This window comes from Monodelphis domestica, chromosome 2 (assembly GCF_027887165.1).
Source record: "Monodelphis domestica isolate mMonDom1 chromosome 2, mMonDom1.pri, whole genome shotgun sequence".
NCBI lineage: Eukaryota > Metazoa > Chordata > Mammalia > Didelphimorphia > Didelphidae > Monodelphis > Monodelphis domestica.
The window spans coordinates 137,657,010-137,684,927 of NC_077228.1; the positions used below are offsets into that span (position 1 = coordinate 137,657,010).

The 27,918-nt window shown below is 40.5% G+C and overlaps 1 protein-coding gene across 2 annotated transcripts in view; it reads right to left on the reverse strand.

Moving 5' to 3' along the window:
* Positions 1-436: 436 nt before the first annotated feature.
* PARP1 (poly(ADP-ribose) polymerase 1) overlaps positions 437-27,918 on the reverse strand; it is a 59,425-nt gene continuing 31,943 nt past the window's right edge. For both annotated transcript variants that reach the window (XM_007481501.3, XM_056816021.1), the window contains 16 exons: positions 27,559-27,703; positions 24,761-24,901; positions 22,683-22,922; positions 21,990-22,058; positions 21,349-21,481; positions 17,621-17,816; positions 16,399-16,527; positions 12,338-12,421; positions 8,831-8,953; positions 7,179-7,307; positions 5,778-5,876; positions 4,908-5,060; positions 4,003-4,130; positions 3,303-3,364; positions 2,169-2,283; positions 437-1,006 (listed from right to left, as the gene is read on the reverse strand). In XM_007481501.3, the coding sequence (XP_007481563.1) occupies positions 925-1,006; positions 2,169-2,283; positions 3,303-3,364; positions 4,003-4,130; positions 4,908-5,060; positions 5,778-5,876; positions 7,179-7,307; positions 8,831-8,953; positions 12,338-12,421; positions 16,399-16,527; positions 17,621-17,816; positions 21,349-21,481; positions 21,990-22,058; positions 22,683-22,922; positions 24,761-24,901; positions 27,559-27,703 (2,028 nt within the window). In that variant the 3' untranslated portion in view covers positions 437-924. The remainder of the gene's footprint in view (positions 1,007-2,168; positions 2,284-3,302; positions 3,365-4,002; positions 4,131-4,907; positions 5,061-5,777; positions 5,877-7,178; positions 7,308-8,830; positions 8,954-12,337; positions 12,422-16,398; positions 16,528-17,620; positions 17,817-21,348; positions 21,482-21,989; positions 22,059-22,682; positions 22,923-24,760; positions 24,902-27,558; positions 27,704-27,918) is intronic.

The following is a 27,918-nucleotide window of genomic DNA, read 5'->3' on the forward strand; positions in this document are numbered from 1 at the left end:
GTAGCTCCCGACTTCCATGTGATAATGACCATTAATAGACCTCTGGAAGTCTGTGGGCCTCACCGAGATCTGCTCTGAGTACATAGGTGGCACCATCCAAACAAACGATGTCCAGAGCCAACAATGACCAGGCACACACTCCACAGGGGCACATTTAAACTTCAATGGACAACTGACACAAAACCCTCAGGCAGAGTAGTAATATTTCTAGAGGACACAAACTGTCAAAGGCAAGAATTGTGAATGCTGCTTTTCACTGCCCACAAGATGTGTTCCTAAAATTAAATGATGAAGGATTTGTAGTTTAGAAGACACCCCCCCCCACCTCTAGGTATATGAAGCTATTTATAGTTTCTTGCAAATCAAAACAAATATATATATAAAAAGATCAAAAAGAGAAAGAGAGCAATTAAATGAGAAAAAGAAAAAAAACTAATTAGTACGAAATTAGTTTTTATTTTTACCTTAAAATAAATGTGCTCAACACTTTTTTCCAAAATCAAAACAGAACATTTAGAAAGAGTCGGAAGCACTTTATTTTTCTTTGAAATCTAATAATGTAAACATCACAGTTTAATTCCCTCTCTAAAAATCCCTCCCCCCAATACCTATTTTGTATAAAACCATTTTTCTTCCAACTTTTCCTCATTTGTCAGTTACAGGAGATCCTCTATGCCCCAGGGGCACCTGGAACATGGGGTGAGCAGGTAGTCAAATCTCAAAAGACAAACAGAAACCCAGAGACTCAGTTTGGGGGGGTGGGAGGAATCTTTTCAACATATGGCCCTTTATATAAAATCCCCATGGAGAAGATTTAGTACATTAACAGTTGTCTGCAACTCAGTTCTTTCGATATTCCTGAAAGGGTCCCAGAGATCAGGCTATGGGCAGCTCCATGCTGCGGTCCCTGGAAGTGCTGACGGCTCACCACAGAGAGCTCTTGAAGTTGAACTTCAGTTTCAGCAGATACTTCAGATTGACCTGAGCAATGTCATAGATAATGTATCTGGGGGGGAAAGTTAAGGAAAGTAAGGTGGCAGCACCCATGGGGTTCCTGGGCAGGCAGGCTGCCCCCTGCCCCCCTCTTCTCTGAAGCTGGTACCCTCACATGACTCCACACCATCACAGTTTCCCATGGAAACAGCATAAAGAAGATGCATGAATTCCCTTTATCACAGCTCCCTTTTCCATTTGACTCCAAGCTAACAATCCTCTTATAGGAACTGGCTCCTTCATCTGAATGGAAGATTCTTATGAGTGGGAGCTATCCCCCCCATTTAAACTTGATAATAATGGTTATACACTCTACAAACATTTCATTTGATCCTCACGCCAAGTGCTATTATTTTATCCATTTTTCTGTTGAGAAAATGAGGCCAACAGGGTAGGTGACGTGTCCAAGGTCACACAGCCAGGCCCTGTGCCACCTAAGTGATTGTGTCTTCAGTCCTCAGCCCCTATGGGAAGGGCCCTCGCAGGGATTTTTCTTTCCTTTAGCCCACTGTCCTTTCCCCATGGTGCGTGGGGCACACAAAACACCTGGGGAAATGGCTGGGAAGTCCCAGAGCATTCACTGATTCTGACGGAAGGAAAGGTTTCCTATAGGTGAAGAAGCAGCACATCCCCAGCACCTTGGAGGAGAGCCATATGGCACAACATTCTGCAGAGCCCTTGGGCTGGCTACCTAGACTGAAAGGATTTCTCCTGCTTTCCTTTTTAAAGTCTTGTTACAAAGGGCGGCTTGTTGGGGGAGGGGGGGGCATCCTATCTGAAAACAGAGGTGATACACAAACAAGAGTCCTCCCCTTCCCCAGAAGACCCTCCCTCAACTCAGATTTCTCACTTAGACTGGACTGTAGACACCTGGGGACAACTGGGTGGCACAGTGTTAGAGCCTGGGGTCCGGAGTCAGGAAGACTCATCTTCCCAAGGCCCCATCTGGCCCCAGACACTTATTAGCTGTGACCATGGGCAAGTTACTTCACCCCGTTGGCCTCTGTTTCCTTGTCTGTAAAAGGAGCTGGAGAAGGAAACAGCAATCCGCTTCAGTTATCTCTGACAAGAAAACCCCAAATAGGGTCAAAGAAGAGTTCGACAAAACTGAACAGCAGCAGACACTTGAACCAGTGACCAAACAGCACATGGTACAGATCTGGGAGAAAGGATACTCGTTATAGAGCAGACAGGTGTCACTAACGCCGGATGAAACCCCAGTCCCCAAGGGAATTTCTACACCATCAAGAGTGATGCTGGCCGTTGGATCAGGTGTAGTTTTGCCCAAACCTGAAAAAAAGAGAAAGTGGTTTAAACTGTGGTAGCATAAATAGGTAGGTCCTGGGGAGAAATTTCCATTTTTCTCACACACAGATCTATTGTAAGGAAAGCCTTTCCTCAGAGTGAATTATTGTTATTTAGAAGTCAGTTGTTTCTCAAATGTTATTTTCTCACCTTTTCCTTCTGACACCCATCCTCCCCCTGGAAATGAAGTCAGCACAGCCAAGTACAAGGTGATAGGTTAGAGTTCCTAATATTAACTTTTTATAAAGACTGGCCTACTTTGCCCTAAATCTCTAAAGAGCTCCCTTCATTTTTAGCCATCCCCTCAAAATGAGAAAAAGTACATACCTTGAGGCTCCTGGGGACTGACTATAACAATCCAGGGCACATTCTTAACAAGTTAAGACTGGACATACTATTTTCCTACCAAATCAAACTTCAAATTCAAAATACCAGCTTCCCCAGGCTGACCTGGAAAAATAGTTCAGATTTTTTCCCACACAGCTAGAGAAATAGCCAGGGCTCTATCCACTGGGCTACTTGGCTGCCCTACTACTTCCATATCATTTGAAGGTTTGGAAGTATTCTTCCCACCACCCTATGAGGTAGGCAAAACAATTACTACTGTTATTTTCACCTCGGATCATTAGAGGGGGGAAATCCTCACGTGGAAACTCCCTGCACTACTGTGAGCTCCAGTCCTAGAACACGTCTTGGGCATTCATAGAGATAAAGGGACTGACGTGTCCAGGGCTGTCTAACCAGCATATACCAGAGGCAGATTTTCTCACACACACCATGTCACACTTACAGATGAAGTCGCTGCGGGGTCATGTACCAGAGTCACCAGGCAAGGGACATGGAGAATCTGAACCCATGTCTCCTGACCCTAGGTCCAAGATTCTGCCATTAGACCAAGCCAAGGTAATCGATTGCTCTTAGCCCTAACAGCTTAGGCTAAAGAACATGGACAATGGGGGCCGGGGGTGAGCCCCAGTCTGTGATGAGAGCTCTGGAGGGGTTACCTTTGACGCTGTGCTTGCCCTTGGGTAACTTGCTGATGTGGGAGGCGTGCTTCAGCTCATACCTAGTCAAGAACACAGAGAAGGGCATCTTGCAGTTTCTCTTTAGGGCCAACAGGGCGCCAGACAAGGTTACAAGTCATTCCAAGACTCTGGGGACCCCCCTGTTTCAGGAACCCAAACAAACTGGAGAGAATGTGGTTGTCTGTTCAAACCAGGGCAGTGGCTGCAGAACTTGGAACTGAAAATATTGCTTAGTTTTTCTCCTCATTTAATTCAACAAGTACTGACTAAGTAAGGCTAGCACTGTGCAGAGGATACAAAGACAAAAAGGAGGGCAGCCCCTGCCCTCACAGAGCTTTCCCCTTCCCTGGTCAGAAGCCAGCCTTCTCACAGGTTCCTACCACCTTTCCCCTCTAGTGGCCCCACAGCCTGCATTTCCAGTTCCCCTTTATCTGCCATCTTTCTATTACAATGTAACCTTTGAGGGCAGGGACTCTTTTCATTTCTATTTGTATTTCTAGCACACAGCATAAACTAGGTGCTTAAGGAATCTCTGTATCTATTTATTAAGAAAGATACTCGTTTGGTCTAAGTGATGGAAATTTCTATAGTCTACCTTGAATAACTGTCTAAAAGGGTTTTTTCTCCACCTGTAAAAAAACCCACTAGGTCTCCATGGCCCCAAACCAAAGTTACTTACATGTTTCCAAGGGCAACTTCTCCCAGGAGGATTAATCCTATTGGGTCTCCCTGAGATGTGTGGCAGTAATTGGCACTCTTGGAAACCATGTCAGCAAAGTAGATTCCTTTACCAAACATGTAACCAGTCTATAGCATTGGAAAGAGAGCAAGGATCTGAGCGACCACTAAGTACATAACAAAGTACCATGGGGAACACAAATGAAGGTACAAAAAAGAATAAATAACACCACAATATTTACTGAAAGGTACTGTTGACCCTGTAGGACAAGGATCTCCAAACTTTACACAGGGGGCCAGTTCACTGTCCCTCAGACCATTGGAGGGTCGGACTATAAAAAACAAACTATGAACAAATCTGTATACTGCTGTCTGGGCTAGCAGAGGCTGCAGCGCTGGCTGTGATGGGCCTGTCCCACCTTGCACAGACCCATCACTGCCACCACTATCCCGGGCAGCAGTATACACAGGGTGGAATCCCCTCCCCCAGATCACCACTCACCCTGCTGACGTCTTCCATTGTGCAGCCACATAATCCTTTGCACAGCACCTCATTCTCGTTCAGTTACTCTCAGAACAAGGCATCCCACAAAGGATTATGTCACTGGAAGTAGTACTGTACGTGAGTGACATCGTGCTTTGAGACGCCACCAATATATAGAATTCCTTTCACTGACCATCAGAGAAAGAGGTGCCCCTTCCGAAAGTGCAGTGGGGACCAGATAAATGGCCTCAGGGGGCCACATGTGGCCCATGGCCCATAATTTGGGGACCCCTACAGTAGGACCTGCAGAAATCATTGGGGTGTGGAGGGTGAGGTGGGGTCCAGAATTGCTCTTGGTCTCAGGTCACAGGTTCTGTGGGTAAGTTCCCTGATCAGAATAGGGCATAAAGGAAGCTACCTACCACAGGGGCTTCAGGTGGGGCAATTCGCAGACCCTGAGAAAGGATTCCAGCATAGTTGGTAGCCCTGGACCCGTGCCACAGCAAACGCCGGTTATGAAGCTGTTTAAAGGGCTTATAACGTTGGCTTTCTCCATCACGTTCAATCTTAAAGATCTAAGAAAAGACAAAAGGATAGAAGAGTGGCTGGTCACTCACTACTGAAGGAATGAACTGCACTTTTTGAGGCCAGGCTACTTCAAAGCAAAAACAACTACTTTCTCTCTTTTCAAATCCAAAATAACACATAAACTATGGAGAGCTCCTAAGAGATTGTTTTATTTCTTTCTTTGGAAGTCTTAAAAAGCAAGAAATTCTAAATCTAATTTTAAATAAGATCTTTCTCAGAGGTAGCTGGTTTCAAGTTATAGTTTCCACTATTCAACTATTTATATTGTTACTTTCTACACTTTACTTTTCTTCAAAAAGATGTTAATTCAATTACTTATTCCCTTAAATTGCCAGGGCTAGATGTTTACTTTGGACATTTACCTATGAAAAAGAACATTGTATACATTCTCTTTTTGGAACTAGTTATCTTATATACAAATAGAACTACCCTCTACCTCCTTAACCAGAGAAATGTCCCTTAAAACAAAGGATAAAAAAAGAAGGAAAAATTTTTTAAAAGGAAAAAAAACATTGTTTTAGCTTTTTAAAAATTAATTTCCCTGGTTTTGAATGTTGTGCCCAACTTTTTAATTTTGAGTGGGAAAAAAAAAGGCAGCACTTTAAAACATGCTCAATTTTGTTCAATTGCTTTTGAGTATAATATAATTCTCTGTCCCATCCAGGGGTTGGATAAGGGGAGAAAGAAGCAGAATGATTTCTTACATCTATAATTTCCAAGTCGTAGGCATTGTGAGTAGTAGCATGTGTGTTCTTAACATATTGCCTAATGATGTCAGCTTCTTCTGAATTCTGGTCAACCACCTGAAAGAGATTCACAGAATGAAGGGAAGGAGGAAACTGACCCATGCCTGCCCAGAACTGATCAGATATCGGATCAAAGTCTGCTTAACAGTACTTTTGGGAAGTAGGTCAATTCATTGGGCGGTCCTGTGCCATCAGAGAAAAAGCACTGGACAGGCAGTTAGAACCCCAGGAGGTGGTGTAATACCACGAGTAGTTTTCTACTCTAATAAGATTCCTGTGAAATGGGTAGTACCACATTTCAGTGTATGCACATATATGAAGTTACTTGATTCAAGGCTATAAGCAAGTTGGGATTAGAGGATCCCAGATAAAGAGCTGGAAGGGACCTCAGAGTAGTCTAGTCCAAATCCCTTAACATGAGGACATTAAAGCTTAAGGGACTTGACTTGCTCATTATCACCCAGACAGCAAGTATGAGAGACATGGGATTGGAACCCCAGGTCTGAACTCTAAGGTCAATGATCTTTCTGGTTCTATAGTTGGCCCACCTAGGCTGAATTGCACTCCATTTTTTAGATTGTCCATACCTGCCATTTTGTTTTTCAAATAAAGACTCTTATCAACTGGCAGGTTTGGTATAGCAGTCACTGGGGTAATGTAACTTTCACTATATTTCCAAGAACAACATTTTCTCAGAAGTCTTAAAACTAGACATAGATCTTCATCTTTTAAAAGCTGATCTGCAGTCAGGGATGGTGGACTGACTGAGGTGCAGTGGGTTAAGCCAGCAGCAACACAGTGAGCCCTCAGAATAGAGGCTGCCAGGCTTAAGCAGAAGCAAATCAATTCAGGTAAGAAATGAAGTCACCTTAAAGCTCCTTTAGGACCCTAGTGTCTACGACAATTCTAGCCTAGATGAGATAGGGAGACTCAATTGCAGTACCCATGCCCCAAAGATAAGACTTACAACAGTTACTCTGGACCAAAATGGAAGCAAAAACTTATCTTGAAATACTTTATACTTTGACAATCCCTCTAAATCAGGGCTTCCTGAAGGTCATGGGGCCCTTTGATAGTTGGATGAAGCTTATACATTCTCAAAATATTTATTATTTAACAAAATAAATAATTGAAGAAAATATTGTTTCATTCAGAAACTAGTGAAAATACAATTTTTTTTTTTATCCAAGTTCACAAACTCCATGACCTCTATTCATAGACTAACAATCTGGAAGTTGAGCTTGTAAAGAAAAACTATTTTATCAACTGTTAGGACAGGTTTTGGGAGGGGTTCTTTAATCAGAGGTTATAATAATCAAATGTATAGTTCCTTTAGCAAAAGAAACGGATACCAGTTACCTTAATATCAGTTTTAAGCTTCTCATAGTTGACATCAATGGGATCCTTGCTGCCATCTTCAGACCCACCACGGAGTAGACTATATGCTACCTCAATGTCCAGTAGATTGTCAAGCATCTCTACTTTGGCCTGGAGAATCAAAAATGGGTCAGATGCTGAGTTTCTATCTAAACCTTGATAGGTGTGAAGGCTAACTTACAGAGGGCCTGATTTCATCCTGCATGGAAAACATAGGGTTATAGTTCTCCAAGGGAAAATACACCACACTTCGAGTTGATGGTATGGGAAGATGATGAGGGCAGGATGAGAACTAAAAAAAGAGGTCACTCCTTATATGGGACTAATTCTGGTCACTGGTGAATCAAGCCAGTCAGTAGGTCTTTACTAAATCCTTACTTTGGATGGGTCACTATGCTGGGGATACTGAGAAAGGCAAAAACAGTTCTTGCTTTCTAGATGATCACATTCTAAGGGGGAGACAGCAAGTATATTAACTGATTCATACAGATAGGACAGAAGGTAATCTCAGGAGGGAAGACATCGGCAGCTGAGTGACCAGGAAAAATACTTAGTGGGCTATAAGTTGAACTGATGAATGCAAGGAAAACTAAGAGGCAGAGGTAGGGAAGGAGAGAATTTGCAGAATGGGGTATAACCAAATGCAAGGACACATAGTAGTGAAACAGGAGCTTCATGTGCCAAGAATGATAAGCAGGCCAGTGTAGCTGGATTATATAGAGTGTATTGAGGGTATAAAATATAAGACAACTAGAAAGGTAGGAATAAGCCTGATTATGAAGCACTTGAAATGCTCAACAGGGTGTTTCTATTTTATCCTGTGGAGTTTATTTAGCAAGGGTATGTGTGACAGATCTGGGCATTAATAAAAGTACTCTGGCATCTGAGTCATGGGGGAGAGACTTGAGCCGAGAGGGCTATTGCAGAAGCAGTGAGGTAGCATAGTGGATAGGCCAGGCCCGGTGTGTCAGGAGGACCGAGGTTCAAATGTCATCTCAGGTATGACCCTGGGCAAGTCACTTTAACCTGTTTGTCTAGCCTTTGATCCTAAGACAGAAAGTAAGGGTTAAAAAAGTTATTGCAATGAGACCCTTCATACTGGGATTGTTTTACTGTTTATACCTGAAACCCAGTACTTAGAAGCACAGTACGTGACACATAACAAATGTTTACGGAATTGAACCTCAGTGCTTACTTAGCTCAGAGCCTGGCACACTGCAGATGCTTAATAAAAGCTTGCTGATCGACTAGTGGTTTATTTTGATGGAATGTGTTCCACATTACTAATGGGCTAAAGAGATAAAGGAAGAAATATCTTTTCCTCTCCATGGGATTTCTGGTCTCCACTGGGTTTGATCCACTCATATTCAATATTCCCAAGATAGACTGTTGTCTGGAAGATGAGTCTTAGGAAGCAAGAAAGTGAGATAAGTTTAACTCTTCCCTCAGCCAATTCTTTATGAGTAGGTGGAGTCATCTGCTCTACCACTAAGTGCCTCTACTTGTTTCAGAAAGCATTTATCTAAGAGCTAATACCTGATGAGGTTTGAGAAGAAGGGATGGATTTGGGAGGGTGTCAAACGATCCCAGTTCAACAGCCCTCTCCAGCCTGCCTACCCCTAGGTTTTTATTACCTGCACACAATCAATATTGTTCAGGAGTGGAGGCTTCTTCATTCCAAAGTCATGGGGAATCAGGGTATAGAAGCGATTGGAGAGATCCAGAATCTGAGAGTCACTGCCACCCTGGGAAACCACCTGCAGGGAAAAAACAAAAAAAAACAAAACCAAAAAACAAACCACACACACCAGGGAGGGAAGGAACACATAGTGAAGGAAGAGGAAGGGAACTAATTATCGCCCTCCCCTAAATTTCTCTACCTCTCTGCTTGGAAAGATGTCACAAACTCTATTACCCCAGGCAGGTCTAAGCGAAGGATCTGGTGATTATAGGAAGTATCTAGATTCCACATAGAAATTACACTTTCCATAATATATTACTAAAGGACATTTGGGATGTTTTGAAAACCAGTACTCAAGAAGGAGTTAGTAGTGATATTAATGAAGATGAAGGATCAGACATTTTTATAAGAGATGTTTGTGGAAAAAAAAAATTTTTTTTTTACACTAATAGACAAATCTGCAGCTCACATGCTCAGAAGGTACATTTTTAAGTGGCTTCTTCTATTCAATCTCTGCCTATCTTCTCAGGCAGGGAAATGGTCATCCAATAAGAAAGTCTGGATGAAGATTTTTCCTTGGTGGAAAGTATACAAAGGTGCTTAATAAATCTTATTAAATGAATAAAAGTTGGGTCATCTGGCAGCCATAGGAAGGCAATAGTTCACCGAACCTGCAAAGTGGTGAGCAGTGACACTGGGTAAAGCACAGTCTCTTGGAACCAATCCTCCCTCTCCTCCTTATTCCCTGCCCTGACACAATGAGAAGACAGCACTGTCCTAAGCATCAAGGAAAGGTGCCATGGCAAAGGAGTAGCTCTATCTCCAGTCTAAACACTAATGCCAGGAATCTTATTTCCCTAAAACCTCCCTGCCCTTTCCCAGGAAATGGGTATGGGTACTTTTTCACTTTCCCCTGAGAGTAGATGAATTTTCTACACAGAGTTTGTGAGTTAATTGCAAATTCTATTTTTACCTTTATTAACTTCAATTTAACAGCCACCTTAAGCACTTACCATGTGCAAGGTGCTGGGATACAAACACAAAAAAAAATAATAGTTCCTGCCTTCAAGAAGCTTCTGTTTTCCTGTAACATGTAAAATGTTGTGAACTTTAGATTACTCCACCCTACTTAGTCTAACAAAAACAAGAATGTCTATACCCATACTTAAGGATTAAGTATTTAGGAGGATAGCCTATGACAGACATGTGTTAGCAAATGACAAATCAGAAACAACTGACAGACCCCTAGAGTCTGTCCTAAGTCAAGCTTAAGCTACTATTGGTGCATGTGAGACACAGGAAAGTGATGCAAAAACCATCTATATATTTGACATCACTTTCTCTCTCCGGCCTCTTTTTGCAAAGAAGTGGCTCTGGTGGCAGCTTGCTGAGTGTTATGGCATCTTGGCATGGTGGCAGCTATTATCCGGGTTTGGCGATGAGTTTTCCTTGATACTATACTGGGAGAAGCTTAGTAACCTAGTTCAGGTGAGGCATCTTCACTGAGCCCTCTCGGAGTTTAGGCTGATTCTTTTCTCCTTTACCTTCCAAACACTATCCTCTTAGAAAAGCCTCTAATCTTCTTCAAAGACCTCGTGGCAGAGGTCTTTGAACTCCCTCTGGCACAGGCCAGGCAGGAGAAATCCTATACCCTCTTCTCTCTCTTCTCCTTAATTCCTTCCCTCTATAATTAATTAAAATCATCATAAATTTCCAAACTGAATTGGCCATTTTATTTGGGATTCTCTCTGGCGACCAAATTGATTTAGATTAGGTCACAACCCTAAAATTATCCTTACAATGTACAGATATCTAACCACAAAGCAATTTCAAGTAGAGAGAATAGTAACAATTCGGAGATCAGAGAAGGTGGATCCTGAATTGATCCCTGAAGGAAGACAAGACAAAGATCGAGAGGTGGAGATAAGGAGAGAATCCATTCCCAAGAATTAATAAGTAAAGAGTGGTGGGAGAGAATGGAAACAGCTTGTGTAAATGCAAGAGGTGGGAGAGGAGATGTCACATTCATGAAGAAGCTGTTAGGAGTTGAATCTGGCTGAATGCAGAGAGCATGAAGGCGGAGTAATATTTAGTAATATTTAGAGAGGCAGGTGGGAGTCAGACAGGGCTAGGTCTTAAATGCTAAGCTGAGCTGAAGAATTTCTGTTTTATTCTAGAAGCAATGAGAAATGACTAAATGTTTTTTGAATGGGGAGGTGAGGGAGGGGGGAATGATGTGGTCAGACCTCTGTTTAAATAATATATTATCTTGGCCATATCAAAGATGGACTGGAGAGGGGAGAGACTGGCAGCAGGGAGTCCATTAGCAAGCCATAATTACAGTAGACCAGAGGAGATGATCTGAACTAGGGTGGTGGCTCAGTGAGATGTGAGGAATGTAGATGTGCTGGTGGGATAGGGGAGAGGGATGAGTCAAGAATGATTGTGGTTAGAAACCAGATGGTGATTGTGTCCTTATCAGAGGGATAAGTTTAAGAGGTAAGGTAATCATTTTGTCCTCAGAAGCTACAGCAAAGGAAGAGAGAATGGGTGAATATATTGGGACTGGAGAGTTTAAGATGTAGAATAGGAGGAATGAAAAAAATGCATGATGGATGGTTGCCATTTTCTCAAGATCACAAGCTGAGAAGGGATGGAGTGGACTGAAGACAGAAAAACTCTGGAACAGTTTGGAATGGTGACAGAAAGTCAATAGAGAAGAATAAAAGAGTTTCTGAATAGTCATGAGAGCCCAGTTGAGATTAGCAAACATAAATTTGTAAGTGATCCAGTTGGCATGGTTATGTGATACCTTCCAATGGTATTCAATAGCAAAGAAGTAGGAAGAAAGAAGGCAGATGATACAGTGATCCAAGTTTGAAGATGGGCAGGATATCAAGGGAAATGGGAAAAAGGAGAAAGAACTTCAAGAGTGGTGGGAAATGCAAAATTGAACTGGCTAACTCTAAGATCAAGACTATGATGGGAGGTCTTTTATGGTGGCTTAAAAAAAGACAAATTCTACTAAAAATCTAATATTTTTAACAGGCTTAAAGAATGAAAATCTCCAGAATGTTTTTAACTTTTATACTGTGGCAGGTAGATAGCATAGTAGATAGAGCACCAGGGCTTGAGTTTGGGAAGATCTGGGTGAAATCTTGCTTTAGACACTTCCTAGCTGTGTGACCCTGGGTAAGTCACTTAATCCCTATTGCCTAGTCTAGCCTAGTCCTTAACACTCTTCTGTTTTAGAACTGATACTTAGCATTTATTCTAAGACAGAAGATATGGGTGTAAAAAAACAACAACAATATATTCTCACATCTCTCTTCCTTCCCCAAAAGTGAACCCTGATCTCTGTTAATGAAAAGGATTTGGCTTAATAGAAGACTGGGATTAATCAAATGCTTCCTATGTCTTGGAGAAGTAAAGGTGATTGGGAAACACATTTCATGCTTACCTGCTGTACCTCACTGAGAATTGAGTATGCATTCTGGATCTGTCTCTTGCTCAGCTTTCCCAATGGCATCTTCTGAAGGTCAATCTGAGAAAAGATTAATTCCATTAAAGGGTTTCCCTAAAATGCTATGGGATAATACCATTAACTTTTAAACCCAATGAGTCAAATTTAGAGACAGCTCTAAGGACTTTGTTTTGGGGGCTAATTAAATGCACCTAGGTCACCTGAAAGAAGTTACTATCAGAAAAGGACCTAGAATTAGTTTTTCATCACTAAATCTAGAGTCAACCAAATTGTAGCTCTTTCCTTAATGCCCCTTTAAGGGAACTAGTATTGAGATTTTATTTTATTTTTTAAATTGAGTTCCCCCTCCAAAATGAACAAGTAATTATTTCATCCCCTTTTTATCTCCACCTTCTCCCTAAAGAGAAGGAAAATTCAAACCATTGGTTTGGTTTTTCTTGCATAGTCAATGAAAATAAAACCCTATACTGGTCATGTCCAAAAAATACATTTCTCATCCTGTAACTTGAGTCCATGATTCTCTGCCAGGAGGATATGTTTCTTCATCGGTAAAAGAGAAGATTTTAGGGCATGTTCAAGGATGTATAGATTGGCTGCTGTAGAGATAGTTAATTCAAGGTCAACAGTCAAGAGACCATGAGATATGACTACAATGCTGCAGTTATGATCAGAGAATGTAAAGAGTCTAAAGGGGACTTTACATATTACTTATATTCTCATTTTACAAGTGAGGAAATTGAGAATCAGAGATGGCTACAAGTCACCCAGCTATGTGACAGGTGTGAGAAGGTCTACAAGAAGGTCTCTTTCTATTCTCTTTTTAGTACACCATTTTGACTCAGGTAACCTTAAAAGGAAATTTCTCTTTGATATTTGTTTTTGGATTATCCAGAATGGTCATCATTCACCTTATTTTCCAGACTTGGCAATGATGCAATCACAAGTTCAACCTCCCCATATGTGTGTACAAATATAGTCACAGCCTTTGTATACCAGTCATACATACATACGTACATACGTACGTGTGTGTGTGTGTGTGTGTGTGTGTGTGTGTGTGTGTGTGTGTGTGTGTGTATGTATACCCCAACTCTGGGCAAATGTCTCACAATACAAGTAAATATGCATGAATCCACCATTCTGTTGATGCTCACAACATGTGTGTTACTAATGGCAATTAAGCAGCAATCTATTTGTAGATGGAAGCTAGCTGGTAAAGTGGATTAAGTGGTGCACCTGGGCTCAGGAAAATGTGAGTTCAAATACTGCTTTTATAAATGCTAGCTACCATATTAACACTGGAGTCTGGCAGGGAGGGTGAGTGAGAAAAGTAGGCAGGCTCAGGAAGCAAAAGGAGGTGCTCAGAACAAGAGGCCAACTTGTATTGTGCTCAATCCTGGAGCCCTGCCATTCAACAGTTGTTTTAAGAAGTGAGACAATTCCCAATGAAAAGAGGTCATTCCAGTTAAGTTCTGTTACTCCAACACCAATATGGCTGACAGGACATATATAACATACATACATGACTCATCTGGACCCAGGCCATGTGCGCTTTAAGGCATTCTTGTCTGTTTAACAAACATTTATCAAAGGTCTATGTGCACAGTATCATGTTAGATCCTATAAAAGATATAATGCCTTAGGCGTGGTCCCTGCTCTTATGGAGCAGACAACATGGCAGCAGTCCTTATATTCAAATTTCTTGGACCCTTATTTAATTTCTCAAACTCAGAGTTTTAAAAAATTGGCTGAATATTCAATTCTCTTTTGTTGAGGAGGTGGGATGAAGAATAAAGATGGATGATACTCTTCCTTGAGTATCTTTCATGGCTTCACATTTGTCCAGCATGATCCCTGTGCTGCTCTCAATTCATGGGAAACCATGAGCTGCAGGGATGGATAAGGCAGCTTGGATGGAATCCCCTCCTTCCATCTCTGCCACCTGTCCTGCTTTCCAAAGCTCGGTGTGCCAACTGAGTTAGGCAGTGTGATTTAAGTCTACATGAATGACTCAGGGTTTTGGGTTTTTTTAATTGTGGGGAATTTGCCATGGAGAATGACTTTTAAAAAGTGTCCTCTCCCAGGAAAGGACTATAATTAGTGTCATCATATGAGAGGGACATCTTAATTGAGGAGTAGAAACTGTCAGGGAAACTAATGTTCTCTGAACTGGTATCCTAGACAAGAACTTGGGCCTAGCCAGAGGCTGGGTCTAACCTCCCAAAGCAGAAGTCTAGATAAAGGAGAGGCACATGATGAAACAATACCAATACTGTACTACAGCTGCCCTTGAAACCCTGTACTTATTGGAATATGAAGGAGGGAAACAACACTGCCCTTGGAATTTCTGTAAGTGGAGCAAAGAATGTTGCAAGAAGAGTAGGTGATATGGGAGAAAGACAAAAGGCCCAAGAGCCAGGAGGCTTGCTGTTCCATTTCCCTTTCCTTCTCAATTAAAATGGACTTTCCTTGAGTCTCTGCTTTCTCTTCTATAAAATGGACACCCCACACTCCACCAACCCTTCTCTGTTATAGTGGCTCAAATGAGCTGTGACAATGATCTTCACACTGTAAAGGAGGTCTATGCCTTTAAGTTAGGAACAGAAATATTTCAGAGATAGGCACATTGGAAAAGGTTGAGGATAAACTAATAAAATAAGTCAAGGGAAGCAGTTTAGGGCATGTCATATGATAGGAAAGGGATTCCCAAGAATACTTGGGAGGAAGGGTGATAGAGAGGACGAAGGAAAGAAGAGAAAGGGGGAAAAACTGAGAGGTGAGAGAAAGGGAGACAGGGAAGAAGAGATTCATGGGATGGGAAAACAAAAATTCAGAGTTGATCAATGGTTCTTATTCCTATCTGACTAATGGTTCTTACTCCTATCTGACTTTGAAATCAAATTAAAAAAAACAAACACACACACAATTTAAGTTGGAATAACTTAAAGTCATTTTCCTTTTCAGAAAAAATAGCTCTAAGAGCAACCTAAAGTTTCTTGGCTGCAAAGTCTCCAGAGGCTATTGCTAAATGTGCTGTGAAGATCAGAAAAAATTTCTCCTAAAGGTGAGGCCAGATAGGTTGAATTTACCAACAGCAGCATCAGTCATCTGATGAGAAGCCCAGGCTGTGTGAGGAAACCTTAATAGCAGGAGAGGGGTGCTGATCAGTTCCTCCTTTGAAGCAAGGGCAGATTCCTTCCCCTTTCTACTCCAGAAGAAAAGAGTAGCATTCGAAAAGAAGAGAGAAATCCCTCTATAAAGTGATACTTTCAGTTACACCTTGTAAATACCAGACCCAATATGATGATACACAAATTATTTCATGTGCTGGGAAGGAATATCACTACAGAAATTAATGTCACCTTTTCTGTTTAATTGGCCTAACTGATCATTTATATAAAGGGTTCTCAAGGATGATCTAATCTGCAATCTAGACTTCAGGGATTTCATTTAGTAACAGACTAAGCATTTCCCCTATACAAACGGGAACCATGGAAAGAGTGAACAAGGCCTAATTTTTTTTTTGTCTGAAAGAAAGGCTATAAAGAGAAGGAAAAGGGGGAGGAGAAGAGGAGAGAGGGAAAGATGGGGGTAAAAAAAAGGAAGAAAGGAACTGAAGAACTTAAATGTCTCCAAGCAGCTTAAAACACCTTGTCAACAATAGTTTCATATTAAAACTGTCCTCTGTGGGGAAATACATAGTTACTATCCCTTAAAAAGAAGGTAAGGCTCTTTTCCTAAAAGGAAGGAATAATCAGCATTCACTAATACAAGAGAAAATCTTAACCTGTAATTTTAATAACAGAACTAACTTCTTCAAGATGAGAAAGCTCCCTCCACCATAACTTCTTTTATAGTATTAGAGCTGCCTCATACACTAAAAGAGGAAGTAATTTGCTTTGGATCAGGAGGGCCAATAAGAACTAAAGATGGGTCTGAACTCAAGTAAAGGTCTTTTTTCTTTCTACTACCCAATGTAGTTCCTCATGCTTCCCCACATTGTCAACAAATGAGGTGGCAAAAAAAAAAAGGGCAATAACCTCAAATTCCACCATGGCCTTTTTCATGCTCTCCACATCAAAAATCATCTTGATGAGGTTTTGAACTGGTATGGGGAGTTTTGACTTGGTACCAGCACTGACAGTCAGCTTCTTCACAGCTTCTTCATCCTAGAGGAATGGTAGTAGAGAGGACAGAAAATAAAATCATTGAAAGCAGGGAAGAAAATAGTCCTCAATGTTTTATGAACTCAAAATCAATAACACCCACCTAACATTAGTTTGAGGCCATCAAAAAGGACACAAATAATTGTGGCCTTCAAGGACATTATATTCTGATATCTACATGTTAATGATCACTCTGTCTTCATGGAGAATATAGTCTATTATTTCCTCTTATAGGAGGGAAAAACTCTAGTCTGGTCTAAGAACACTGACCTTCAATTATCATTTCTCCTCTCCTCCCATTCACCAGATATTCAATTTTCTTGTTATAGGGACTCCCTAGTCCCAAAAAGGATCCCAATAAGGAAAAATTGTCCTAGTAGTTCATAAATCTTAAGTGCACTGCCTGGAGGCACTAAGAGGTGAACAGCTTTGTCCAAAGTCACAGTCTATAGAAATGGATTTTTAATTAATGATTTAAAAAAGAAAAACATACATTTTGCATGATAATACATGCATAACCAGATCAAACTGCTTGCCAGTTCTGAGAATGGGGAGGGAAGGGAGATAACGTATTATTACCTGTAATCAGTAAAATAAAATCTATAATTAAAATTAAAAAAAAAAAGTTTCAGAAATACTAAGGCCTCTGCTGATATAGAGAGGTACAGAAGAATATCCAATCTGCAATCACTAGGGCACTCTATTTAAAGGAAGGGCCTAAAAACAATAACTTAAGATGTTCTTTCAGAGAACAAGAGAATAAAGCACCTTTAAAGCCTTGTGACCAGGGATTAGCATTTGATTTAAATTTATGACTTACAGTTAAGTCAGGAAATCTGGCAGACAGGATTCTTATTTCTCTATTTAGACAAAGAACTAGGAAGTTGCTTTCTTCTAATCTGTGTAGCGGCGTAGGGTCCCCACTTTGTCTGGGGATGTCAGTCTCTCCAAAGATCCCTTAAGGCAGATTGCATTATACTTCTGTCCCAGCTTTCTATCCCAAATTTCTTCCTATAAACGTTTAAAATTGAAGACCTTCTCTCACTAGTTCTAGGAAAGGGAGACTATTTCTGATGGAAGAGTATTAGATGATTACCTGCCCATAGTCGATCTCCAGTGGATAGAATTTCTTGGGATATTTAGTGAAGTTGGTAGAATGCCAAGAGTTGCCAGTTTTCTCCTCATATAACTTACAAAAGTGATCAATAGCATCTTCCCTGGATGACATCTGTTCCAGTTTATTGCTGCCAATCACAGTGCCCACTCGGCCCCAAGATCTAAATATCCAGTACCTGGAGGAGCAGGGTAGATATAGGAGGAAGGGGAGACAAAAACAGTCAAAAGATGAGTTTTAGTTGCATATACTTACATTGAAGGGAAAAAGAGTTTTCCAAAGAAACTTTATTAAACAGTGACAAAAACTCAAGGACAATGAAAAGTTGAGGAAAATCAGTAAGTTCTCTACTCCTCCTAAAATGCTTGAATGCAGATCAGCAGTAAGATGTGGATAGTGTTGGCTGGAGGACAAGGGAATTAAATTTCCATTTCTGTTAGGCTGGTTTAAAGATTAAAAAAAAAATGTCACTTTTGACCCCCAGGAGAACTCTCTCAATCTCATCCCCAAATAACCCATAAATATAAGCCCCTGTTTATCCCCCTATGAGGGAGGGAGGGAAGGAAAGAGGGAAGAAGGAAAGAGGGAGAAAGGAAGAAAGGGAGGGAATAAGGAAGGGAGAGAGAAAGAGAGGAAGGAAGGAAGAGAAAGAAAGGAAGAAAAAAGAAACGAATAATCCTAAGACTCATTAGTCCAGTTTTCTCCTGGCTCTTAACAGCTGTACTTGGAACTCTCTATCTTCACAGTTTCTTTCTGGCTAATGGAACTTTTCCATGACTTACAATCCGAGGAGAAAAAACTAAAATCCTCTTAAGGGGTTATTTTAGTTGTAAAAACCATTCATAGAGATGGTGTGAAACTTTAGATTTGGAACCAGAGGGCCTGGGATCAAGCTCCAGTTGTACGAAGTGTTGCAAGCCCTTCATTTTAATACTGATATTGTGAGGATTCTACAAAAAAGAGAATGCCACAATCTTAAATGAATCAAATCTAATCACTCCTTGGCTTTTTGGCTGAGATCAAGTGTCAAAGAATCAAATTTGCAGTGATTCAAAAGGCAAAAAGGAAACACAGTACAAAACAAAACAAAGCAAAAAATAAAAACCATAACCAGAGAGGTAATATAGAAAGGAAGGACTGAAAAAGGAATTAGACAAGTAATGTAGTGAGAGTGTCACAGTGGAATATCATGCTAGGCCTGGAGACAGGAAGATCTGAATTCAAATGTGATCTCAGACTCTCACTAGCTATGGGCCCTTGGGCAAGTCACTTAATCTCTGTCTCAGTTTTTGCCGGGTTTGTTTTGAGGATAAAGTGAATACTTTAAAAACAAAGACTTTTGGGGGCAGCTGGGTGACTCAGTGGATTGAGAGCCAAGCCAAGAGATAGGCAGGAGGTCGTGGGTACAAATCTGTCCTCAGACACTTCCTACCTGTGTGACCCTGGGCAAGTGACTTAACCCCCACTGCCTAGCCCATATTACTCTTCTGCCTTGGGACCAATACTTACAATTGATTCTAAGTCAGAAGGGTTTTAAAAAATAAAATTGGTGTTGTAAATGTTAAATGCTATATAAATAATAACTGTTATTAAATATAATTATGCAATTTGTATGAAAAGATGTAGAGGAAAGTCTTCAGAATCAGTTTTTCCACCTGGTATAGAGAATCCTAGAGAAAAAATTTAAAAAGTAGTTGAAATAATGAATAACTAACAAGTTGAAGCATACAAAATAAACCCACTTAACCACAGTTTTTCCATAAGTTCAGCAGCAAGAGATAGAAAGAGAAATTCTATTTAAAATAACTCTAGACAATGTAAACTACCTGGGAATCTACTTGCCAAGAAAAACACTGGAATTATATGAACACTTAAAACACTTCACACAAATAATGTCAGATCTAAACAAATGGAAAAATATTAATTGCACATGGGCAGGCTGAGCAACATAATAAAAATGATTCTACATAAATTAATTTATTTATTCAGTGCTGTATCAAACAACCAAATAATTTATAGAACTAGAAAAAAACAACAAAATTTAGCTGGAAGAACAAAAGGTCAAGAATATCAAGAAAACTGATGAAAAAAATGTGAAGGAAGGTGGACTAGCAGTACCAAAACTCCAACTATATAATAAAGCAGTGATTACCTAACAATCTGGAATCTGGTACTGGCTAAGAAAGAGAATGGTGAATCAATGGAATATATTAGATACATAGTATAAGAGTTAAATGACTGTAGCAACCTATTATTTGAAAAACCTAAAGACCCCAGCTTTTGCGATAAGAACTCACTATTTAACAAAAACTGCTGGGAAAACTGGAAAACGATGGTAGAAACTAGGTATAGACTAATTATCTTATATTCTATACCAAAATAAGGTCGAAATAGGTATGATTTAGATATAAAGAATGATATCATAAGTAAAGTAGGGAACACAGAATAATTTACCTGGAAGATCTAGAGAGAAAGAATTTATGATCAAATTAAGAGATTAGCATTATAAGATTTAAATGAATAATTTTTATTATGTTACATTAAGAAGTTTTTGTACAAACTAATGGAAGGAACCAAGATTAGGAGGAAAGCCACAAATTGGGGAAATTTTTTAAAATAGCAAATTTCTCTGATAAAAGTCTCATTTCTCAAATTTATAGAGAACTAAGTTAAATTTAAATGAATACAGATAGTTCTCCAATTGCCAAATGGTCAAAGGATCTGAACAAGCAACTTAGGTTAAGAAATCAAAGCCATCAATAATACGAAAAAAATGTTCTAAATCACTCTTGATTAGAGAAATGCATATTAAAATAACTCTGAGGCAGTACCTCACATCTATCAGATCGGCCAATGACAGTAAGTAAAGTGATAAATGTTGATGTCCGCCAATTGGAGAATGGCTGAACAAATTGTGGTATATATTGGTGATGAATACTATTATGCTATAAGAAATGATATGCAAGATCATTTCAGAAAAAAACTGGAAAGATCTGTAGGAACTGATGCAGAGTGAAACAAGCAGAACTTGGAGAACACTGTACATAGTAACAGCAATATTGTATGAGGATTATCTGTGAAAACTTGGCTACTCTCAGCAATACAATCATCTGGAACAATCCTGAAAGATTTATGACAAAGCGGATAGTCTATCCACCTCCAGAGAAAGAACTGCTATTGGAGTTGTATGTATTTATAGTTTTATTTTGTAGTTTGGTGTTTTTACAACAATGATCAATAATGGAAGTGTTTTGTATGACAATAAAAATAAAATTAAAAAAGAATCAGTTGAAAGAAGTATAGATGGTTAGCTAGTGAAGCCTGGAAGGGTGGCTCAGGAAAGCAGTAATAGATGTCTTCAAATAACTCATGTGGAAAAGGAATCATATTTGTTCTGCTTGGGCCCAGAAGGCAGAACTAAATATGAAGAACAGATGTTTCAGAGATGCTAAGTATTTAGGCTTGATAGATAAAAATATTTCCTTAACTATTAAAAACCGCCCCCAAACTGACTAGAATCTCTTTAACTGGAGTTCTTCAAGCAAAGGCCAGATGACTTCTTGAGGGAATCCTGTAGAAGGGACTCCTGGTTCAGGTGTGGGCCTCTGACAACACTTTCAACTTTTAGACTGTTTCTGTGAAACACTCATTGAACCCAATACCTCAAAAAACAACTCTAACCCATGCCTACTCCTGCCCCAAGAACCTACCTAATTTCTCTATCATCTTCTAGGAGCTGCAGCTTATAATATGAGTTGGTCCCTTTAACAATGTCAACAAGGCCAAGGGTAGCACTGAAGATTTTTCCATTTTTTTCAAGTACGTGAGCTGAATCCTCTAGCCCTGAGGAAAGAAGTGAAGTACTCAATTAGAGAAGCCAGCTTTTGAAATGATCATAGACATAGTTTGACTGGACTATAGAGGTCATCTGTCATCCTGTCCAAATCTCTTCCTCTGCAAATTTACAGATGAGTAAATAAAACTGATACCCAGAGAACACAGAAGGGACTTGCCCTGGTTCATAGAAGTAGTGGCAGCTGAAATGAGTCCAATTCCTTTGGACTCCAGAACTCTTTCCCACTATACAGTAAAAAGCTTTCCTTTATCATGCAAGATGGGAAGGGGTGGAGTGGGGTGGAAAGGACACACACTTCTAGGAAGGACTCTAAAGTTATAAGAGATGCTGACTAAATTTAATTACATCTGCTTCCAATTGAGGTTATATTCTATATGTTTCCTAAAGGGTGAGGGGAGGAGGAATATGAAGATGATGAAAGATAATCACACATTCTAAGGTACTGCACCAAAACCCTAAGATTCCGAGCTCTTGCTGCCCCTAAGTTCCACTCACCAGAGTCAGGATCCACAGCTGCTCCACCTTTTAGTGTTAATTTCATTTTCTTTTCCGATTTGCTGGTCCCTGCAGAGGAGACAGAAGGTATCAATCAAGGGACTGCTTTAGGAAAAGGAAGTACCTCAGCCCTCCCTGACCTTACTAACAAACAAGCTATAGTCATATTCACATGAAAACAAATTCCTGACAGAGATGTGGATGAGTTGGAGAAGGTCCAGGGTAGGGCAACCAAGACTGTGAAGGATGTGTGAGGTCTGGTAGAAGGCTTGGGAGAGAGGAGGGCAGTTTTCTGGTGGAAGAGGCATTACACGCACTCTTGTTTGGCCCCAGATAGGCAGAACCAGTAGTAGAAGGTATCCTTTGCATAAAGACCAATTAAGACCCCAACGAAAGAGGGACTTTTTAACAATTAATGCTATCCCACAGTATCGTGGGCATCCTCAAATGGTAGAAGTCTTCAAGAGGCTGGCTAACCACTTGTTGGGTAGGCTGTAGTGGGGATCCCTTTCCAATAAGGCTGCTCAGGAATCTTCAAACTCCAAAAGCATGGAATAGTTGATTGGTACTAGAAAGAAAACATCTTGACCCCAGCTGAGCAAACAGGAGTGGGGCCAGCCTCTGTGGCCTTAGAATGAGAGGAGCTCAGCTTGTTTTGGGCTAGAGCCTGAGAAAACCTCACTTTGAACTCACCTTCCTCCTCCTTGACTTGGCCCTTGCTCTTCTTGGAAGAAGGGCCTGACTTCCCCCCTGCCTTCACTTCCACAGGTTCCTGCTTCACTTCAGTGCCCCAGGAAGATAAGATATGCAGAGACAGCAGCTCTTGGAGGCTCTTGCCAGAAGCAGATATATCCTTGAGGAAATCCTCTGATACTACACGCACATTGGCTTCTTTGACCTCTTCCATCTTCTTATTCATCTTCTCAACCTCCTCTGTTTAAACAGATGAAAAACTAGTTAAATTAAAAATCCAAAAATTAGCTTTGATAAAGGCACATTATTCTAAGGATGACATAATGATGGAAAGGGTATAGATGCTATAATTTGAGGATCAGGGTTTAAATCTTGCCAAATGACATTTGCTCTCTGTATGGCCTTGGGCAAGTCACAATCTCCCCTAGGCCTCAGTTTTCTCACCTGTAAAATGTGTATCTCAAATCCAATAATCCTTTTTTCTTTTAAAGTTCGATGCCTGGGTCAGCTAGGTGTCTTAGCGAATTGAGAACCAGGAAGGTCCTGGGTTCAAATCTGAACTACAACACCACCTACCTTTATGACCCTGGGGGCAAGTCACTTGACTCCATTGCCTAGCTCTTCCCCCTCTTCTGTCTTGGAACTTACTGATTCTAAGATGGAAGGTAAGGGTTAAAAAAAAAAATCTTAACTTTCTCCCTCCTATGCTCCTTTCCTTTTTAAATACTATTACAACCAGTGTGCTGCCCTAAAATAACCAAGCAGGATGCTATGTGAAGAACTGTGGAGAAAAAATATGTAAAAAGGTGGTCCTACCCCCTAAGAGGAGATATAGGGTAAATACACTAAAAAATGAAAACCTATAACATAAGAACTTGAACAAATCACTTGACTTCTCTAGGCCTCAGTTTTTAGCATCTTAAAAAAAAAATTTTTTTAATGTAATTGGTTTCCTTTGTAACCCTATGGATTTTATTTCATGCAATAAAAAGCAACAAACAACTTATTTGTTAACAAAACAAAAACCCACAAACAATCCCTCAAAATTTAGAAGCTTCACCACACTATCAAAGGGGACCCCTGTTTTAGATGTCCCAGCTCTCACTCACTGGGGCAAATGGAAAAGAGACTTCATGAAGAAACTGGCTCTTTCTTTATTAATCTCCTGGAATATTGGAAATGACAAGTCAGTGAATTAGCTGTCACCTTCTCCTCTTACCTGCTTTCTTTTCCCATCTAAGTATTAATCAAAGGAGACAAAATAATCCAATGAAAGACTTAAAGGAGGGAAGATCCAGACTTACAATTTTTGCACTATTCATTGTATCCAACCCCACATTTGTTTCTTCCTATTAATATGGGTGACTGGGAAAAAGTGAAAAGGTCAAAATTCTGCACTCCTGCTTTATACCTGAAGCAATGCCAATTAACCCTCCATCTATTACTTAGAAAAGTCCTATTTTCAAGTCTTGTTGCATTCTTTAAGTTCAAATTTGAGATCTGCAATTCCTTAGGGCAGGCAACAAAGCACATACAACCTTATTTCCTATGTGGACTGCATCTGGGGGAAACAAACATTAAATGTTGAAGTTCAGGAAACAGTAAATTTAGCCCGTTGGTTTCCAATGTCAGCAGTTAACAACAGCACAGTTGGGGAATACTCAGGAACACCAATCATATAGTTTCCTTCAGATAAGATATCTAGTCACTTCACTTGAGGGTCTTCGTTCACCTGGGTTTAATTACTCTCTACTCTTCAGGTGAAACATTAAGAGGAACAGCTTTAAGGGGAATGTGAGGAGGGGAGAGGTTTCTTTTAGCTCACAAACCCCACATTTACTGAACAATGTTCCAGAGACTAGTTATCACATACTGAAAATGGATGAGATGTGCCTATCTGTTTCATGTATCCTAGATTTTGTTTTCTGGTAAGATACTGTAAGGTCTTTTTCTATAGATGCTACCCCTGCCTTGGTCTAGAAGTGCCCAATAATAAACAATGCTCTGGTCAAAGCCCCACTTTCTCAAGACCAGGATTCCATGGGCTCTGAAATATAGAGTCATAGAGACAAACTCACTTTTTGTACTGATGCAGAGGGAAGCTTTGTTAGCTGTCCCTGTCAGCTTCCCCCCAAGTTCCTCTATTGTGGCTTTCATTTCATCCTTGTTTCTGGAAAGCTTCCCTAGAGTCAAAATCTTCATGTTGGACAATGGCTTATCTATGATGGAAACAAAAAATAGAACCATCAAGTAGAGATGATACCACAACTGCTCAAGGGAGTAAAAAAAAGGGGATTGGAGAGAAACCAGACCCTTTGGGATAAAGGGGGAGCCTCCTACCAAAGTTGGAAAAAACACCCCCTTCATCAGAGCTGAGTTTGGGAAACAAAGCGTTAGTCAAGGGAAGAAAGATTCCAGTAGAACAGAGTTAAGTCATAGTAAGAAAACAGACAATGTCTACTTAAGAAAATCAACAGCCCAGAGAAAAATTAAAATCTCTCATGATGAAACAGAGACTTTCACGGGCCAGAGAGGCTGTGGGCACTTGGGCTTTCAGGTTCTGCCCCATATGCTCCTTTGCTGGGGTGGGGTGTCTGATGAGAAAAAACAGAAATCATAGGGGTGAGAGGTACAACAGAAGGATGAAGGCTGGGACAGCTGCATCTTGTTAAATGGAGATGAAGGCACTTCTGGAATCAGCAACTGTGGTCTCCAGGGAAAAATAATTAATAATGATAATGGCAAGAGCAGCTAAGCAATTGTATGGGGCTTTTAAGTTCTACAAAACATTGTACAAATATTATCTCATTTGATCCTCACAACAACCCTGGAAGTGTTGTCATTCCCATTTCAGAGATTAGGAAACTGAGGCAGACTCAAGTTAAGTGACTTGCTTAGGATCACATTGTTTTTGAGATGAGATTGGAACTCCAGGTCGAGTTGTCTGTCCACTGTACCATCTAGGTAGCTGTCTGAGGCTTTAAGAGAATGGCTGACTGCTGAGGCTGGTGCCTCCTAAAGGGACACATGCATGCAACCAGGTGGGTGACAGTGTTAACAATGTCCCCTATGTGAGGACCACTTGGGGAAGGTTCCTGGAGATGGATTTGTGCTGACCTGCTCCACACTTGTCTGGTTATTCTGACACAGTGGGTCTGGTGTCAGAGACCTTGGTTCATATGCCTCTCCAGACCTAAATACCCGTGTAAAAGTAGACATATATATTATATTATACACTATGTGCATAGTGCTGGACCTGGAGTGCTGAAGACCTTGTTCAAATCTCACCTCAAACACTGGGTAAGTCATTTAACCTTCTGTTTTCCTCAATTGTAAAATGATGATAATAGTATCTTCCTCCCAGAGTTATGATCAAATGACATTATAAAGTGCTGTGAAGATAGGATTAACTCTCCACTGTCTATTTTTAGCTAATCAAATCAAGAACTTAAAGTACTCCACTTAACCATTAGATAAGGGAGCTCACAAATCACTTACTAGAATAAGCTCACACCTCCAAAGGCTACCCCCAACCCCATGACAGTGCTAGGCAAAATGAAAGACTGCCATTGGTTTCTATGAAAAATTGGTTGAGTGACAGGAAGAGACGTGGAAAAAGGAGCATAAAAAGAGACCAGCATGGTCAAGAGACCATTGCTTTCCTAGCATTTGGAGAGATTGGCTGAGATTCCTGCCTTAACTTTGGAGGAGACTGAATTGGTAGAACTCTGGCTGAAGACACCACCAGGACCTCTGGCTGAGAATTACCGGGAAATTTACATGAAGATAGAACTTGGGGAAGTCTCTGCCAGGGTTGAGCTGGACTTCACAGTAGAAGGGCTGGTAGGTTTGTTAGGAATCTGTCTCTTTATCTAAATTTTACAATTTCACACTTTCTACCTCTTTGTAAACAAAAGCTACTAAGTCATTTTGACTTAAGCTATGATATCTTAAAACTGGTGACCACAATATTACTTTATAACTCTCTTATTTAGTCATAAAAAAACTAAATTTAAATATAGTGCTTAGCAGTATCTGCTTAATAAATGATTGTTCTTTCCCTTGTGTGCCTTCTGGCAAATTATGTAACTTCCTTGGAACTCAATTTCCTCAAATGTACCATGAAAGCACTAGAGGACCTCTTAAGGTCCCTCCCATTAGTAGAGGGATAAATGCTGCCTATGGAGACAGAGCCCTGGCAGGTAAGTGTTCTTGGAGTCTCTTGTACCAATAAATTATTTCTGAGGACTCCTAGATTTCACTCCTCCCAAAATATCCCTGGAGCTTAGAAAACCGTAAGGGACAGGACCAAGAGCAAACATAGCAAAAGATTTACAACAGTACCCTGGTAACAGGGTCTCTAGGATCCAACAAGCCATCATGAATACTAATTAACACCTAATGTGTGTGCCAAGCTCTTGGCAGGGTATTGGGGCTACAAAACAAAATGTCCTCGAGAGGGACAACAAAGCAGCTCAATGGATTGAGAGCCAGGCCCAGAGATGGGAAGTCTTGGGTTCAAATCTGATCTCAGGTGCTTTCTAGTTATGTGACCCTGGGCAAGTCACTAAACCCCCATTACCTAGCCCTAATGGTTTTTCTGTCTTGGAACCAATGCACAGTATTGATTCTAAGACAGAAGGGTGTAAAGAAAATTATTTCCCTCATAGAGCTTACATTTTATCCGTATGCCAATAAAAAAGCCTTCTGGTGGTCTTCTGGATCCAATTTTACATAGTTAATGATACCCCTTGGTAAAACCAACAAAAATAAGAAAAGAGAGAAGAGATCTGTAGGTGGTCAAAGGATGAGGAAGTCTGCTGGGCTACCAGAAGAGATTCACAAGAGGACCCTGTTCTGATCCCTCCACACTTACCTGGCTGGGCAGAGGAGTTCACGGTGGGAGGGGCTGCCACTGATGAGGGGAGGGGCTTTGAAGGTGGGGCATTAGCTTCTGGGGGGAATGCTCGGTCCTGTTTTTTGCACTTAAATTTTTTGAGGTAAGAGATTTCACGGAACTCCTATGGAACAGAAATTTATAGAGATCAGAAGCCAGCAGCACCCTGAATACTCTAGGAAACAATGAAAACATTTAGTTATCTGTATCTGAAAATTTTTTCTATGTGAGCTTTTGTCTCAATTTCACTAAATTATTATTGCAGACCTTAAATGAAAGTACAGTCTTTGCTTAGAAAATGTCCAATTAATTATACGGAACAGTAATAGGAGGCATCAT